This window comes from Prionailurus bengalensis, chromosome B3 (assembly GCF_016509475.1).
Source record: "Prionailurus bengalensis isolate Pbe53 chromosome B3, Fcat_Pben_1.1_paternal_pri, whole genome shotgun sequence".
Classification (NCBI taxonomy): Eukaryota; Metazoa; Chordata; class Mammalia; order Carnivora; family Felidae; genus Prionailurus; species Prionailurus bengalensis.
In genome coordinates this window covers 144,811,987-144,829,993 of record NC_057355.1, presented here as the reverse complement: position 1 = coordinate 144,829,993, position 18,007 = coordinate 144,811,987, and the positions used below count along the sequence as shown (strand labels likewise).

General features: G+C 52.8%; 1 protein-coding gene across 8 annotated transcripts in view; it reads right to left on the bottom strand.

The window, feature by feature from the left end:
• The window catches only part of WDR20 (WD repeat domain 20), a 65,117-nt gene that overhangs the window by 8,110 nt on the left and 39,000 nt on the right, over window positions 1–18,007 (bottom strand). The window contains exons 1-3 of one of the 8 annotated variants that reach the window (XM_043557047.1): window positions 16,541–16,731; window positions 14,946–15,128; window positions 2,364–3,623 (exon numbers count right to left, since the gene is read on the bottom strand). The exons of 1 other annotated variant lie outside the window; for it this stretch is intronic. In XM_043557047.1, coding sequence (XP_043412982.1) covers window positions 2,364–3,536 — 1,173 coding nt within the window. In that variant the 5' untranslated portion in view covers window positions 3,537–3,623; window positions 14,946–15,128; window positions 16,541–16,731. Of the gene's footprint in view, window positions 1–1,702; window positions 3,624–14,945; window positions 15,129–15,527; window positions 15,583–16,540; window positions 16,732–18,007 lie in introns of those variants that run through there. 6 more of the 8 variants (XM_043557049.1, XM_043557045.1, XM_043557048.1 and 3 more) reach the window with 6 other exon arrangements.

Genomic DNA, 18,007 nt, shown 5'->3' with positions numbered 1-18,007 from the left:
ACTGGGTGGGGGGAGGGGGTTGGGGAGAGAAACACCACGGGCTCCTATGAGCACATGTTGAGGCCTGATTTTAAGGAAACCATACTCTCCACCTCTTGGCTCTCCTGCCCCCGACTCCCACCGACAGACTCCGCCTGGGTCGCCCAGCAGGGCCCCCCCGAGCCGTCCCTCCCTTACCGCAGCCCGTGCAGCTAAGGGTGCCAGGGGGTGAAAGGGATCAGAGAGTGCCCGGTCCCCAGAAAGCGCACCCATCACGGCTTTGGAGCGATGCCCTCAGAACCAGGTCAGCATAAGCTTCCCCACGAAGGCTACTTACCTGGGACCAGCCACTCGTTACCTGGGCCAAATACAAGTCCTGAATTTTGAAACTGCATACTCAATGCCTCAGAAGCATTTGAAATGAAATCTCCAGAACGATGTAAAACCACACTTGAAGTGCTGGCTACGAATCTCTCCATCCGACAGCCTGATTTCGCTTCCGAACTTGAAACCGTCCCCAAGGCCGGCTGACTTTGCTAACCTTAGGTCAGTTAACATTTAGGAACAGAGGACCGTATCTTACAAGCCAACGGGACACGAACATATACCCGGGGACACGACGCACAAACGGCAGGGGCGAGATGCCCCCGGCCGGCCAGCAGGCTTCTCGCGGGGCAGAGCACTGCCATTGGTAACAGAAACCCCTCGCATTCAAGGGGCAGGGTGGGTAGAGCGGATGGCCCCTGCGGGAGGCGCGGGGGGAGGCAAGCAGGCCCGGGAAGCGGGGGCCCGGGGAAGGTGGGGACGGGCTGCGGGAGGAGCACACAGAGCCGCTGCTCCGGCACCAGAGCTGGGCGCTGCAGAGACAGGAAAGCCCCCCCGGTGTCTGCTTCGCTGAATCGCAGCCACTACTCAAACCGGTGTCAACGAGCAGCATCTCTAGGCTTCATCACAAAGGTGTGCAACACAGAAAACAAACCGAAACGACCAAAGTAAGTTAACAAACGAGATAACCGCCATCTTGAACCTAAGACACGCAGCTCAAAGAACCGGGTCCTCCAGGTGAAACTGGAACTTGCAACTCCTCGCACACGTGATCGGGACCACGGGCGTGAGAACCCGAGACTGCAGCGCCCGGGCAGAAGCAGCTCGGGGTCCCCCGGAGGGAAGCGCCCACGGCCGCTCCCACGGCTCCCGAGCAGCCACGAGGCCACCAGGGCCAGGGGTGAGGCCCTCCGGCAGGAAGCCACTGAGGACAGAGCCCAAGCGGAGCCACGACAGCCGTCCAGTAAGAAGAGAAGGGGGCAACCTGCACTCTGGGCGGGAAAACAAAACCCAGACCAGCGCCCCCTCTGGAAGTGCCTGGAATCTTCACAAAACGGGGCTGCGGAGTCTGTCCTGGGCCAGGGTCGTGCCTTTTTGACCAAAAAACATCGTCAAACAACAACGACAACAAAACCCACACACACACGAGAAAACAAAAAAACAAAACAAAACAACAACAAAAAAAACCACAAAAGAAACCAAAACCGCCTTTCCCTTGTTGGAAAAAAAAACATAAGCAAAACGCATCCAACGTGAAGGGTCTCGGCTTCTGTGGCAACAGGCATTTGTGACCACTGCTGCTGGCGCCCTCGGCCCACGGTCCCCGGGACAGCCAGGCTCGGAGGAGTGTGGGGTTTTGTTTAGTGCACAGATTCTCAATCAAAGTGCTACAAACTGCTTCTTTGAAAAAAGATGTTTATTAATAAACAATTTTAATTGTCATAAAATGACTAAAATGGGTTTTAAAAATTAAGGCTCTTCTCTTTCTGTGGATTGCCAGAACAATGTAAAAATAATATCAATCAACCCTGCTGAATGCTTTGTTCCTAAAGTTAAATTTCATAGATTCCTAAACATTTTATGATTAAGATAAAAACTGGCCTATAAATGACAATTAATGGCCGCCCATACTGAACACACACTCCGATCAGGTGTACAACATTCTAATTGAGTAGTTAAGCAAAAATATTCCAGTTAAAGCAGAAATTTTAATTTTAGCATTGAAAGTCATTGTTCCCCACACGGTCATGATTTTCCTAAAATCGAAGTCGTCTAATACAGGAACGCTAACCTTGGGACTCTATATATTCCCAGGAGGGTGACTGACTTGGCTGGCAATTAGTTTGATTATATTTTTTTAAACGTTCTAAGTTGAATTATCAAATGATTCAGAATTACATGGCATGCAGTATCCAAAATTATGGCTCTGATGCATTTAGATTTACATTAAGAGTACGAAGTGCCATTCACATTCATTGTACACCCCACCCTCCCGCAAGAAAAAAATCACTACCTATTCGAGTTCTAGATCTGGTGCAGCATTAAGGATTAAAACTTACCACTTTACCAGGCCTTCCCCATGTGCAAATAAATCCCTCCTGACAAGCAGTGACTAGACAGTCTTCAAGAAAAATTAACACAGTCAGTCTTTCGTGTGCTATCTTTTTACAGATGAGCGGCTCTAACAAGGGAACGTCTTCCATCCGAGGACACAGGGGCGTCCCCAGGGTTTTAGCGGGGTCCGTTTTGGTTTTAGTAACCAGGTTCAGTTTGTCGCTGCTCTTGCTGGAAATGTGTCCCATGCTATGGTTTCGCTTGTGGTCTTTCTCGTGGTGCCTGTCCTTCCGGTCGTGCAGGGAGAGTGTCGCGAATTTGCTGACCCCGGAAGCGATGGCCCCGTCGGCCACGCTGCTCTTGCTGCCGGCGCTGGAGACGGTGGAATGCGGGAGGCTGTTGGAGCGGGGCAGGGGCGGGGGCGCGGAGTTGCCGGGCGTCGTGACGCTGTTCCCAGTGCTGCCGGCGGGAGGGCTCGTGGCGTTCATGACATTTGTGTGTGTCCTTGCTCTCGAGAGCGGCTGGTGGGGGAAAAGGATGTCTTCCGTGAGGTCCCAGAGGCAGAGCTGCGTGTCCTGGCCCACGGAGCCGAACCGGTACGTGACGCTGACGGGGCGGCTCTCAGCCGAGTTCCGTTTCGACAGCCTGGACTGCGTGCTATTGGCTCGATCTCTGCCGAAATGGAGGAGGTCCTGGAAGTCCTCGTCGCTGCCACTAAACTCCATGGGGTCGCTCTCTTCCACGCTAGTGGTATAGGGGTCAAACGCCACAACACTGACCCAGGATTTGTGCCCGTGGCCTCTAGCTATCACTCGGCAGTCTACGAAAGACCAGACCGTCACCAGGTCGTCCTCGCCCCCCGTCACGATGTACTTGCCGTCCGGGCTCCAGCACACACACAGCAGGCCCCCGAAGTAGCTCTTCATTGTGCCGTGCAACTCCACCGAGTCGAAGTTGAACACCCGCAGGAACCCGTCCTGGCTCACACACGCCAAGAACTTGCCGTCTGGGGAGAAAGCAAACTCGTTGAGGGCCCCCTCGCCCACCGTCCACTTAAGGAGAGGGTTCCTCGTGGATTTGCTCTTGCAAGTGTGCACGGCAAAGCTCTCGCCCTGCTTCAGAAGCTGGTAGTGGGGGGCTGTGGTACCACAAGTGTGCTCCACATTATACAAGTACATGTTCCCACTGGCGTGGGCTACTAGGAAAAGGCTTTCCGAACCGGGAACCCATTTGACACAGGTTACGCGTGACTTGTCTATTAGTCTCTGTGAAGACAAAGGAGAACAAGTTATCACAATGGAGCAGCTTTAACGGTCTACTTTTCCAGCAAGAAACGTGTCTGCTTCTCGGTGAGAAGGGAAGTCCGTCCAGGCACTGCACTCTCTATCCCGCGGTCGGCCAAGCCAGCGAAGAGCATCGGGGCCCCTTGTGAATTACTCTCTAGAATCGCGCTGGGGCGTTAGGCCACTGGCTTTCGCTGAGGGAGTCAGTCATTCCACACACACTGTCGAGAGCCTACTCTGAGCCACACACTGTACCAGGCGCTGGGACACACTGGTCACAGGGCCAGCCCCCGGGCAACTTTCGTTTCTTAGGCTAGGAGCGTCTGAATCTGTGATTCCTGGCACCTACACACAGCATCCTCTCTACGAAGACCCCCGGGAAAATCTCGCGGTCCTCACAGCGGGGAGCGCTACGCCTCCTGGCCCCTCTGCGTCTTACGGCGGCGATGTAAGTCATGTGCTGACTACACCTGCCCCCCTGCTGTGGCCGCTCCAGGGTGGGCAGTCCCTGTGCAGCCACTGGCAACAGCACACGGGACTTCAACGCACACTTCCTGGGCTCCACCTCAGCCCTGGCTTCACTGAAACTTCCTCACTCCCAGTCGCTGTCCTGTGTGCCTCTTTATAAGTACTTCCTCCAAATCTTCTCTGGAACAGGGTGGTGTTTAAAAAAACAAACAGACGATCGATTCAGGAGTATGTGCCTGCCCACTGCCGCTCTGCTCCGTGCTAATTTCTGCTCCACTGACCAGCCGTTCCTTTAAAAAGCACACATCGGGAGTCCGGCCTTTAAAACCAGAGAACAAAAGGCCAGAGTAAAAACCACCCCAAGGCACAAGAAGCGCGCGCTGCCCGGCTGGCGGACCTGGCCGCGGGGCTCACGGTGCCCCTCTCCGGGGCGCCCGGTCCCCGATCACATCACCAGAAACCATCCACAAGTGCCTAAGACTCCCACGTTTGTAGACACTCCTGCCAAACATTCCCGGCACCCGTCCCCCCGGGAGCCCAGCAGACCCCGGTGAGTGGAACGTACCGCTTCACCCAGCGGCCGGGACTCCCAGCCCGAGCCTCAGGGCCGACGCAAACCGCCCTCCCTCCCCCGCCATCTGCCTGGCGCGCACATCCTGCGTGCGCAGCCTCTTACAGAAAATCACAGAACGTGAAATAACCTGTTGTCTTCACAGAAGAGATGAATGAACCCTGCAAGCTGCCACAGATTACTAGACCACACAAGGGGAGAGGAGGGAGGCCTGGCCCCGCACAGCACGCGGGGCCCGGGGGGTCGGGCAGGGGCCACCGAGCGGCAGGTGACGCTGCTTACTGCCCCGGGGTGGGAGCCGCAGGACGGCCCGGCCGGCCCCCTTAATTAACACAGACGCACAAGCTGGCCTCGGGGACACAGCCGACGTTCTCGTCCCTCTTTCCCTTCCTACCCGCCCCCAAAAGGCGCCTGACCTACTCCGACGCGGGCAACCTGAAAGCCCAGCGACCACTCTGGCAGGGTCTCCCTTAGGCCTTCACTGCTTCTCCGCAAGAGGCTCCAGAGGTGACTCCGGGGCCCTCCCCACCCACCGGACCCTGCTGTACCCACCGGGCCCGGGCTGCCCCGGCAGGCCTCAGGCCGCCGTGGCCCTCAGCCCCTGGGGTGGCGGCCCGGTCAGGCGGTCGGGCGGGGGCTGCAGCGCCGACTCGGGCCGCCGTCCTTCCCCCGACCCCACGGCTCTCGGTTCCTGCACCTCACGCGTCACCACAGCCAGATGGCGGTCCTGCCCGCACAACGCCTCTGCCGCTCTCTCCTGTGTGGAAATTTTAAAGGACAGACTTAAAAACTTCCAGCACTGTGCTCAGGAGAACATCTCGTGTGCCGCTTAAAGAGACACAACCAAAATAACTCGTGAGAATTCCAACTCGTAATACTGTCCAACAAACGTGAGGCGTGAAGGGAGATAGTTCCAGCACCACGGTTACAGCAAAGGTTCCTGGGAGGACAGAACCCACGTAGAGCTTTCATTCCCGACTGAAAGGGGGCACGGGGACGAGTGCCAGCAGACCTGTGGGCGCAGCTGACGGACACACCGCGGAGCCTCCACTCTGCGCCCGCCGGGCGTCTGAGCACACACGGGCCCCAGCACCTGCGAGTCCGGCCCAGCAGCGCAGGCGACCGCGAACCGCGACAAGCCAAGGTCCCCGGCGCCAGCTCGAAGGCGGAAGGGGCGCTCCCTAGCAGGTCACGTGCTCAAGCGCGGGGAAAGCACGGGCCTCGAGGGGCGGTCCCCGGGTCTCCTCCACGTCTGGGGCACGCCGGACCGCGGTGCCGACCTCCCACTGGAGGATCTCCTCTGCGTGCCGGGCACCGGTAAGGAAGGGGCTCCGCACACACGCTCTTTCACCTCAAAACTACCCTGCGAGCTCAGCTTTCGCTTTGTTTGAATAGGTGACACATTCGCAGTGCACACGAAAGTCTGCCGGAGAAAGCCTTACTCACGTCCCCCTCCTCCGTTCCAGAGCACCTGTCCCCAAGTCACTGTTACTAAGCTTCCTGCTTCTTTCTCCAGAGCGTCTGCGTCCACGGACAAGGCCGATGTGGATGTGCTCAGTACCGTGTCTGTCCATCTGTCTGTGCTGGTACAAAGCTTCCGGGGAGCCTGGGTGGCTCGGTCGGTTAAGCGTCCAACTTCAGCTCAGGTCACGATCTCGCGGTTTGTGGGTTCGAGCCCCACGTCGGGCTCCGTGCTGACAGCTGGGAGCCTGGAGTCTGCTTCCGATTCCGTGTCTCCCTCTCTCTCTGCCCCTCCCCCACACATGCTCTGTCTCTCTCAAAAATAAACATTAAAAAAATGTAAAAAGGAAAAAGGACAGCGTCCTCATTCCCTCCTACAGCTGCAGAGTATTCAATGATATGGCTGCACTGACAGACGTGCGTGTCGCAGTGGATGACCCCGCATACATGGCAGTTTTCACGGGTATGCGCATACATGCAGGGTGAACCCCAGTAAAACAGCTGGGTTAAAAGGTATATACATCTATGATTTTCACAGATACTGCCAAATCGCCTTCCACGGAGGACAGAACCCTGTATTTTCATCCGCAATGTAAGAGCACCGTTTCCCCACAGAAAGGCGATGTTCTCCCCGGACTGCCCACCAGGAGACAGAGGCGCACAGAGGTCAGGTAACCTCCCTGCCTGCTGTCCCATTCACTCGCCCACTCACCCGTTCATTCGCTCGCTCGTTCACTCACTCATTCATTCACCACCCTCTTCTTCTTCACTGAATGCATTCATGCCGGGCACGGACACAGCACCGATTAAAACAGACGGACATTCCTTCCTGTGTGGCATTTACGTCCGAGTGGGAGGGGAAGACCGTGAGACCCGCAAGATCTGATGGTGCCGAGTGCTGTGGAGAAAAACAGAGCAAGGAGAGGAGACACGGTGCCGATGGGGAGGAGGTCACAGCGACTTCCATTTCCGGCAGGAGCAGGAGGGCCTGGCGGGACTCTGTCCGGCGGTGAGGGCTGGCTGCAGGCTGCCAGGTGCAGTGGGAGACTGGGAGCAGGGACAGGCAGCGAACCCAGCCCCGGGCATCCGAGGGAAAGAAGGGAACCAGGGCAGGTTGGACAGACCGGGCAGGGTGGGGTGCCGTCTCCCGTGCCACCCACAGGCATCGACTAAGGCTAGGGCCAACGCCCGCCGGTGCCCAGAAACAGGACACGAACCCACCTGGGACGCACAGCCGGGGAGGGAGGCACACTCTAGGCCTAGCTAGCGGAGTCCCTGAATTTAAACAGCTCTGGTTATTATTTGGTTTGGGTTTAACAAAAAAGGAAGAGAAGAGAAAGCATTTTACTCCTTTTTTTCAAATTAAGAAACAAATACCTGGAACGTTTTATTCGATAAATACAAAGAACAAAGCCCGGTCGCTACACCGTAAAGGTGTATTTTCGCTCCTGAAAATGTCTAGTGAAAAAGGGAAAGAATTTTAGCGCTCCATGCTAAGGAACGGGACTACCCTGTTGGATTCTCCAGTATCGATGGGGCCCTGATCTGGACACGCACAGGGAGGAAACCCCTCAGTAGAAGCCGGGCCCTTCTGAAGAGTTCCTGAGCACAGTTGGGACAAGAAGGACCACATGGAGAGTGGCTCGGGACGGAGCAGTCCGGGTCAGTCTGGGGACATGAGTGGCACCTGTTTTGGCTGGAGCCCTGAGCTGCAGGGAATGAGGTCTGCCACTGGAACCAGGGCTCAGGATGGTGAAGTCTCAGGCTAAAGGGCTTTGGGCCATGACCTTAAAGCCCTGGGAGCTTGAAGTGTTCTGAAGTGAGATGTGCTGTGTGTGTAAAATAGACACTGGGTTCTGAAAACTTGAAAAACTATGGAAACTATCTCATTCGTAATTTCATATTGCCTAATGTTGAAATAATATTTGGACTATACAGAGAAAACAAAATCCGAATTTCACCTATTTTTAACTTATTTAACGTGCTCCTAGAAAACAGAAGATTGACTCTGTGGCTGTGTTTCTACTGACAGTGAGGCTGCAAGACAGCGAGGAAGTGAAGGCTTCTGAAGAGGAAAGCGATGGGACAAAGAGAAACTGTCCCACTGTCCCTGGCAGAAGGTACAGCATGGAAGACGGAGGGCGGGGGGGGGGGGGGGGGGGGGGGTGGGAGAGAGGAACCAGTTAGGAGGCTGTGACAACCGTGTGTGGACAAAAAGGTCTTGAACTGGATGGTGGCAGCATGGCAGGATGGGCTGTTTAACAATGGACTAGGCTGGAGGCAGCAGGAGGTACGGGGAGAAGCGGGTATGACTGCTGCTGGGCTTGGAGCCTGAGCGACTGGGCCACAAAAAGAAGGATGGGATTGGGGTCATGCTGGGAGAAATCAAAGTGTCCCCATCCAGTGGGCAAGGAAGACCAGGAAAGCAGCTGAGAACAGGCAGAGCCGCATCTGTGGCATCCCAGGATCCCCAAGGAAGGATCCCCAAGCACGGAGGAAGAGGAGAGGGTGACGCTCTGCAAAAAACCCGCTTCTGCAGGACAAAAGCAGAAGGAAAATCAGAGAAATGCAGGAAATCAGAGAGGAAAGGGCTGGTGCTGAGTGGCTGCCCCAGGCCAGGAGCTCAGCAGAACCACAATGTTCCTCCATCATGTGACAAAGTCTCTGAGGTTGGCTCTATCTACACACCAGGAAGGGAGGCCCGGAAGGAGGCCGTGACTCCAGCAGGGCCCAGGCAGGCAGGCAGAGCAGGAGCAGGGAGGCTTCCTTAGAGAACACGGGGAGTTCTGAGTCTGAGGGACCAGGGAGAGGAGTAGGCAGGATCCAGACTGCAGAGGAGAAGCCCAGGGGACACTGACAAGTGGCGGAGGAAAAAGAGTGGAGGAGAGTGTGAGCCCCATTCCAGCACACCAGCAGAGGGAGGATGGAGCGGGGCAGGTGTTCGGGGAGGGGGCCGAGGGCAGGGAGGCGGCAGGGAGACTCAGACAGTCTCTGGTAGGTCACCTGGACCGGCCGCTGGGTTTCCATTAAAGAGTCAAATTCTAGAACACTCCAGGCCAATTTCTGCTTCAATAAAAAGCCAAACACAAAATCTGCAGATCCACAGGCTGTCTATGTGTGCCACAGAAGTGGGCTCCCACACCCTCACCTCCCCCCAGTGTTCGCCAGCAGCCCTGCACAATCCCCACCTGAATTCCGAGGAAACCGTCCCCTTTCTGATATGAATCCAGTAAAACTCAACCACCAAAACTAGCATCGCTAATGGCATTAACAGACTAGATTTTCTAACTATGATAAACTAGTTAAAAGGAAGCACGAATAAAAATCAATCTGTAACCACATAAGGTATCACTGCTAAAAGCACTTCGTTATCTTTTCGTTTTTTTCTACTACTATCAACATGACAAGCAGGAGAAAATTATTTGGGGGGCAATGGGTGTGAATTTTAGAATGCAGATACTCATTTATAACAAAAATACTAAAGCAAACGATTCAAAAACCACAGCAGCTGCTGGAAAAGCCATAATGTAGCCACAAGGAAAATTGGCGGCTAAGGGCTTTGCTGATGCAAATGCATTTAAGGAGAGCTGCTTCCCTCAGGAAGCATGAGGAAAGGGTACTTCAAAGCCACCTAAAAGGTGATCAGATGTCACTTTATCTACGTGAAAGCTTTAAGGAGCTGATCGATCGTTAGGCGCTCATTTCCTTCCTCTGGTTAAAAAAAGCAACACCAAAAACAAAGCGACCAACATACCCACAACCACTCTTTTGTCCCCGAAGTGGACAGATGGCTGCAAGGCTCGGCCTGGCTCTGCCCTCCCGGGGATGCTGGGTGTCCCAACGAGAGAGAAGACGTGGCCTCGCCTCCAGTGGGCCCTTCAGTTGGACCACGCCTAAAGGCCACAGGAGCACGGACCCACCCAGTTGACGGCCCTCGCCTTGCATGAGAGGGAGCAAAGCGAAGACAAAAGGGTCTCACTACGTGTCAGCAACGACAGAAGCCACGATGACAAGCACGGGTGGGGTTTTACGTCTCACACATCTTACCCGACAATCAAAACATACTTGAAGATCCTCTGAAGTTACTACTCTCTGGATACACCCCTGAAATGATGAGAATTTCTAGAAAGACAAACAAGTCTGGGTTCATCATCACACACAAAGTGATACCATAACCACTAGCAGTAAAAAGCGAACCCCCAGCCCTTCCAGGTGCTTCACAAGAGGCTGAATGCTCCCGGGGTGGGAGGGTGGGGGGCTCTGCTCCCCAGGAGCCTGTGTAGGGAAGGCACACTCCGCGGTCTGGGAGCGCAGCGGATGTGCCCCGTACGCCCAGCAGAGGCCCACAGGCATAGCGCACACACAGCGCCACAAACAGAAACCCAGGAGCCACGGAGAGACTGGAGAAGCAGACCTGCAGACACCGCTCCCCCAGGGTGGCTGAAAAGGACGGCGCTCCCTCTCTTCTGGGCTGAACGGGTATGGAGGCCGGGCCCTGTGGCGGGACAGGGACGCTGGCGGGGTGAAGGGAGGAGGGCTCACCTCTCTGATCAACTGGCCAGACTGGGAGGAGGCGGTCACGGACATCTCTGATGATGGAAGGTGTGAATCTAACAGTCTCACCTCATGAAAACAATAAAAACTACAAAGACGATGAGGTTGACGATGTGTGCTGGGAATTACAGGTGACGCTTCCTGTCTTCTCTGCACCTCGATAAGCAAGCATTTACAGTATTTTTCATTTTTTGAGTGAATGGGGGGGGGGGAATCACCTTTTAAGATATACTTGATTCCTAGATAGAAATTTTCATCTACTTTTAATGTCGGGTGGATTTCTAGACTCTAACTCCATTCCATCCATCCATCTACCCGTCCAAACATGTGTGATATTTTCGTGTGCCGGGAACCTGTGGGAAGGAGGCGAAGGTGGAATCGTCAGTACCGCGGCGTGCGCGTGAGTACACGTACGTGCAACGGGCAGCCGCGCGAAACATTCTGGTGAGCCGCACGCGGGACCAGCGTGATAAGCTGCTCCGCCGCACACACACTCATCCTCTGCCTGGGTGGTCCTGGAAAGGGACTCTTTCCCCCTTTGAAACTGCTGGTATCTCACCTCCCAAGAGGCCCCTCCTTCCAACCCCGGGCGGAAGGTGCTCCCGGGACTCCTCTCTACCTGCAAAGTCTACTGAGCGCCCACCAAGGGCTCCCTCTCTGAGCCCTTTGCGAATCATCTTGCCCTCACCACACCTCCAGGGGGGGTCTGTCCTTCCCGTCCTCCCGGTGAGGAGAGGTGAGGTCAACAGTGAGGCTCCAGGCTCCGTGTTCCCGGCCGCCGGGCCAACCCCAAGTTGTAGGGAAACACACCAACCGCTGAAAGCACTCCTCTGGAGGCAGCGTGACGGGGGCCAGGGTCTGGGAGGACACAGTCCCTGGCACTCTTCACTCTCACTACGCCTTCACCACAGAACTTTCATCTAATCTCAGGGACGTGAGGGCTATTTACAAGCCCAACTCCCGAATTTCTGCCTCTAGTTTTGGGCCCCAGGCCCACGTATCTAATAGCTAGAGGCCTTTGAAGCTTATTAAATACAGACTGGGCCTCCGCTCCCCCAAACCTGCTCCTTCCCAAGCTTACCCGGCATATGGATGACAGCCAGACCCCTCCCCGTGCTCCCGCCTTGGAAGTCGGGCTCCAAGCAGCAGCCTCGGTAATCTTCCAACCCGCCCCCCACCCCCTGCCGGCCCTGTGCCCCTGCTTCACTCCGTGGGCTCGTGCGCCCCAGCCGGAGCACACCTGGGCCCCGGCCTACGTGGCACAGCCCTGGGGTCTCGCCCTCCCCGGGCACCCTGGGAGCGGCTCTCCTGTGCCCAGTCTCTTTCCTCCACCAGGGCCCCCACCTGCCCTGCCTCCCGCGGGGACGCTCTGTCTCCAGTTCTGTACCTAGAGCACAGCACCTCCCACCAGAGATGCTCTCCCCCGCCCCATTTACAGCGGTCTCCGGCTCCTCTCCCTCCTCCGGCCTCTCTCAGGCCTCTGCCTCCCCACACATCATCACACATCAGCACTTGACCTAAGTGTGCGTGAGGGGTGGCCGTAGGGCAGGCCCAGAGTGGGCACGTGGTAAGCAACCCAGGTCTGCCGATGGGACGGGACATGGCCACCGCTCTCGTTCAAAAACCCCAGCTCACACCGGAACGGGTCCCGGCCTCCCGCTGGCCGCGCTACCCTCATTCTCCCCAACCCAACCCGAGTGCTGGCAGGCGTTCTAAAGGACACATTTGACACGGGCACTCCCTTGATTAAAAGCCCGAAGCTACCCCTACAGCCTCCAGCGTCAGATCCACATTTCTCGGCGTGTCAGGACTTTGACCATCTGGTTCCGATTTCTCTGTTGGCTCCGACTCTCTGAGGCCCTCGTGCTGAGTTGGTCACTCCTGGTCACCCAGCACTCCTCAGCACACCAAGCTGTTTTCTCCAGCTGTGAAGGCCTCTCTCACACTTTCCCAATTCCTATGCTTCTTTCAAGACCCAGAAGAAGTGTCACCTTCTGGAAGTCTTCTAGACTTCCTCCATCGAACTTAACTTTTGCCTTATCTCAGGATACTTGATACATGCTAAAGAATACAGTTAACACATATCCCTTGGCACACGTCCCAGTACCCTGTCCGTCCACCTCACTAAACTGGCAGCTCCTAGGAGCACAAGGGTTTGCCTGTCTGGCGACCACACGCGGTGGGGCTTACAGTGTGTGACCAGGGAGCCCTCGTGGAAGTGATTTCCAGTTCCAACTCTAGCGTCAACTCACTGCCTGCCTGGGACAACTCACTTACCTTCTCTTGGATTGTCCTTGTCTGTAAAGGGCAGCAGCTACCCGACTGACGGCGCGGAGGACAAACGTGAGCCGCCCCCAAACCTCTAAATCTTACACCATGGCCTCTGAGAGGACACGCCTCTGACGACCCTGCTCTTACACATCCTGACCGAAACCTGATGAGAATGGTATCCGCACAGCCAAAGAACTTCCTTACTGTGAAAGCCAATCAAATCTCAGCCTCAAGCTATAAACGCCAAGTTGGCATTTAAGCACACACAGCCCAAGCATTCTCAACAGCCATTTTTCACATGAAACAGAAGACCAGTAGGGGAAAACTGAGGCTTCGATTGCTGTGTGAGGAGCTGCTTCCTAGCCTGCGATCCCTCCGCTGTCCAGAGCAGGGGACGGATGCGGCCGATGCCCTCAGGGCCCTGAGCCTCCCACCTCCCCCGTGATGACACACAAGCCCTTCTTGTTCTCTCAGTGGCATCCTGTGCCATCCTCAGCCAGAGCATCCCCCGACCTCGTTTAACCAACAGCCCTTTAGGTGGCTGTAATCTCTCCTCCTTGTGTCCCCCACCCAGACACAAACCAAATTCAATTTCTGGTGGCAGGTGCAGAGAAGGCCGGCTGCTCCCCGCCAATGGCCACCAAAAAAAAAAAAAAAAACAGAACAAAAAATAAAACAACAACAACAAAACCATTCGGCTAGTAAGAGATCACTTCCCCAGGTACTATTAATAAAATACGTCGGTCAATAAAACCATTTTCTACTTAAGACTTTTAAACACAGAGAATCGGAGTAAATACTGCTCTTCTATAGTTCTGTCAGTCCATATGGCAAGTCCCGTCTCCAGTCAACTCAGATGAAACCAGAAGCGGAGATGGCGTGGTTCACAAGATCTCGCCGAATCCGCTGGCGATGCCAGACAGAGACGGTGGATGGGGACCGGCGGGGGTGGACAGCGGCATGCCGTGACAACTACAAAAGAATCCGAATTTTAACTGCAACTTTGCGTCAAATTGAATATTCCTGCCCACAAAGAATTATTTCTTATAAACCAGAATCCATAATGCACTTCTGTTCCAAGTTAATGACAGCAAAACCAGGCAACCGTGCAAAACCACCTGTCCTTCCTGAGGGATCCCAGGTGACCTGACCCTCGCACATCAGGGTTGAGGGGACAAGTTAACGCAGCGGACCCGGGGCCTCTACGTCAGCAAGCCCACTGTATCTTTTCCATTTGCCGGGAGAGTCACACTGAAGAACATCGAATCTGCAATGGCAACTCTTGGGGCCAAAAGGCCACTCCGGTAGCTTTAACAAACAGAATCTATCTGGCAACTTCTATCTGCCATGTTTAACAGTTCTGACATGTTCCTGAACACACGGCTCCTTCCAGAGCAAAACTGGAGATACTAGAAACCCAGCACATGCTGTAACACTGGCAAAAGCTGTGTCATGTGATCCAATTTTAAGTGCCAGGACTTCAAACTATGTCAAAGGTGATTTTACAGCAAATATTTAAGAGAAAAAAAACTACTCGTTAGCCAAACACGTGTCAAACACAGACACAAAAGGCTGGGCTACAATTTAAGCAGCCTAAGGAATTATTATCAGGTTCTTTGATCTGCATGAAATTTTCTGGTGATGTGAACAAGGTCTGGAGTTCTGTATTTTCTTATTTAAATGATAAAACACCAAGTATCAGCTTCATCCCTGCCCCCATTATGAAAGAGTTTCAAAGCACCTGCTCTAGACACCTGAGCACGCTCCATAAAAAAAACGCATAAAACCATTATCCCAAGGAAGAACAGGTAGAATTCAACGAGTTAATTCACCACATTTGAAAGGGTAACACTAGGTAGGACGGCTGAAAGAGTGAGAAATGGGCTTGGCCCAATGTGGAAACGAAGGCCCACTGCCCTTGGTAAGAATGTGTAAATTCTTAAAGGGATTCTTAACGGCTAAGACAGGGTGCTACTTACTTCCTCATTAAATAGTTTGCTAGTTTCTTTTTTGATTGGATCTATAAGCTGGACTTGGCCTGCGGAAAAGCCCACTAGGAGAGAGACACTTTCTGCTGTGGCTGTTAGGTGGTTGAAGTCATGACAAGTAGGCTGTGTTCCTTTGTATATCCTTTTATCTATTGGTTTACTCAAGTCAGCAGCCTGGAGGAGAAAGAGAAAAATACATACGGTAAACAGCACATTGAGATGAGAAATCTAACAGTTACACTATCTTATACTCTATTATGATGTTCAATCTTAAAAACAAAGGTATTTAAAAAAATTTTTTTTCAGTTTTCAGCATTTTGTAAAAGCACTTTCACACACATTAGCCAATTTGATAACGTTAGACTCTTTACAACTATTACTTTCACGACTCATTCTTCTTTAAATCTCTTTAACAAAGACTCCTGGACTTCAGGAGGGAAAATCCTTGAGATGCTAAATTCAGATTTGTAAAATGCATTCATTCCAAGCATTTTCTAACAGAGTACCTCTAACCACATAAAAACTCAGCTTGCAAATAGATCTATAGCATCTAAACGCTCATTGGTGAGTTACCTGTAGCCCAGGGGTTCTCAAAGTGTGGTCCCCAGGCCAGCGGTGGCAGCAGCAGCATCACCTGGAAACTCAGAAATGCAAATTCTCAAGCCCCACCCCAGACCAAATGAATCAGAAACTAGAGGGGTGGGCCCAGCAAGCCTTCCAGGTGATTCCGATGCCCACTCAGATTTGAGAATCACTGCTGCAGCCAATTATAAGCAAGAGCCTTCTTACTGGGTCACGGTCCCTCTTCTGTATTAGCTTTTGGGTTCCTTTCATTTATTGAGCCCACACTCGAGGTGCATGACACACATCGCCTTTTACCCTTACGATGATCATTCAGAGCAGAGAATACTGCCCCATGTTACAGAGAGAAAACAAGCTTAGGGAGGTTCGTAACTCAGCCACGGTCACCATACCTACCTAAGTAAGTGGCTAGATGTAGAACCCTGGTCTGTTTGACCATAAAGGACATGGGAGGAACACACACCCAACACACCCCAAAGTCAGAAGCAAATGACTTCTAACTTGGACCAAAAGTGATTTTTCATTGCACCTCCCCCTCAATCCCTAAAAGTACGACTTTTTTCCTTCACGAGAAATGCTCCATGCCATCTAATACGCTGGGCTGATATTGTGGAAATAAAGGACACCACCCTCCAGTCTTAGTTGAAAGTCACAGGCGCAGACAACTAGGTTGCTGAGCGTGTCCTCTGACACGACCACTCCGGCCCTGGGCACTGCTCTGGGGCCATGGCCCCGGCTGTCTGCTGACCAACCCCTGTGCTAGGCTCTAAAGATTTCTTTCTTCCAAAGGGGCCTGTGCCACTGTGCTGCGTAGTCTAATGTTTCATTTTTTCAAATAACACACATAAATACTGAGTAGAAAGGAGGACCTCAAAATTATAGGCATCTTTGAGCAAACTCGAAACCCCAACATCGGGAAGTCTGGACCAAGTGGAACAGGAACTCTAAGAGCACAGGGCAAAGGAACGAAGATACATGCCATGCGGACACTCTCCCAGCCTCACCTCAGTTAAAACGGAGATGAGAATCTCTGTTCTACCAACCTCATGGGATGGTCTGGAGGATGAAATAAGAGAATATATACATGAAAGAGCCCTGCAAAGTGTAACATAAAGACACAAAACACAAGGAAGAGCTGACTTTGCAGCAAGGAGGAAAAGGGGCCAGCGGGGCTGGGAGTCAGCATGGAGGTGGGCTGGCGGCCGTGCTCAGCAGAGGGCTGAGGGCTGCAGAGGCCGAGAAAGCCACCACCCCCCCAGACAGGGACAGGGTGCCTGTGGGAAGCCACCCCCGGGCTGGACCCTAAAGGCAGGGAAAAAGCAGCTAGGCTAAGGGAACACGGCAAATCATTCCAGAGCAAAGGGGTATCAGCAAACGTCAGAAGTGCCCAAAACAGAAAGTGAAAAACCACTGGCAGCCAGTGACAAAAAACAAATCTGAAATAGGAACGATTAAGTTGCTACATGATCTCTATATCAGCAGGTATAACTCTTTGGGAATTTTTTTTTTTTTTTTAGAGCTTGCTTTGGGAACTTCCCCCTTCAAGAATATATCTAAAATTATGCCCAAAACTATAAAAATCAGTTCAAAGGCAAGCCAAAAACTGACAGAGAAAACATACTACTGTTTAATGCTCATACATGAGCAAAAGAACACACACTGGCTCTCAGGGACAACAGAGGAAGTGAAAGCTCTGGACTGGATGTTCCAAGTATCATCACTAGTACAGAATCGCCCTTACAGATCCCTCACAGTAACCACATCAGCCTCAGTTCTTGGGAGACTTATTTTACATCCCCGCCTCCCACCAAGGAACTCTACTGAAAAGACGTCATCTGGAATTAGATCATATGTGCACAAACGCCTCAAGTATTTTAAATGCCAACTGAAACACTTCTACTCTTAAATGGTGTAAATACTCCCCAAACGTCTTATTTACTAATTTGCTTAACAATTTTCTTCCTAGATCACTGCTTTCAAAGTGTACCAGTCTGTGAACAGTTTACCTGTCTGCAGTCAAGATTGAGCACAGAAATTAAGAATAAACATTTAGGGGCACCTGGGTGGCTCACTCGGTTGAGCATCCGACTTCGGCTCAGGTCATGATCTCACAGTTCGTGAGTTCGAGCCCCGCGTCGGGCTCCGTGCTGACAGCTCAGAGCCTGGAGCCTGCTTCGGATTCTGTGTCTCGCTCTCTCTCTGCCCCTCCCCTGCTCATGTTCTGTCTCTTTCTGTCTTTCAAAAATAAATAAACATTAAAAACAATTTTTTTTCAAAAAAAAGAACATTTAGAAACTTTTTATGGCAATCAGGGTAATTTTGTATCTGTCGACTCTAATAAAAAAATTAGAATTTATACTCTGCACATCTTTTTCAATTCTGTTTTCCAGTAATTTTGTTTTTATTTTTAGAAAAGTATCAGTTCCAATGGATTGGAAATTTTTAAAATTGGTCCTTCAACACTGGTGAAA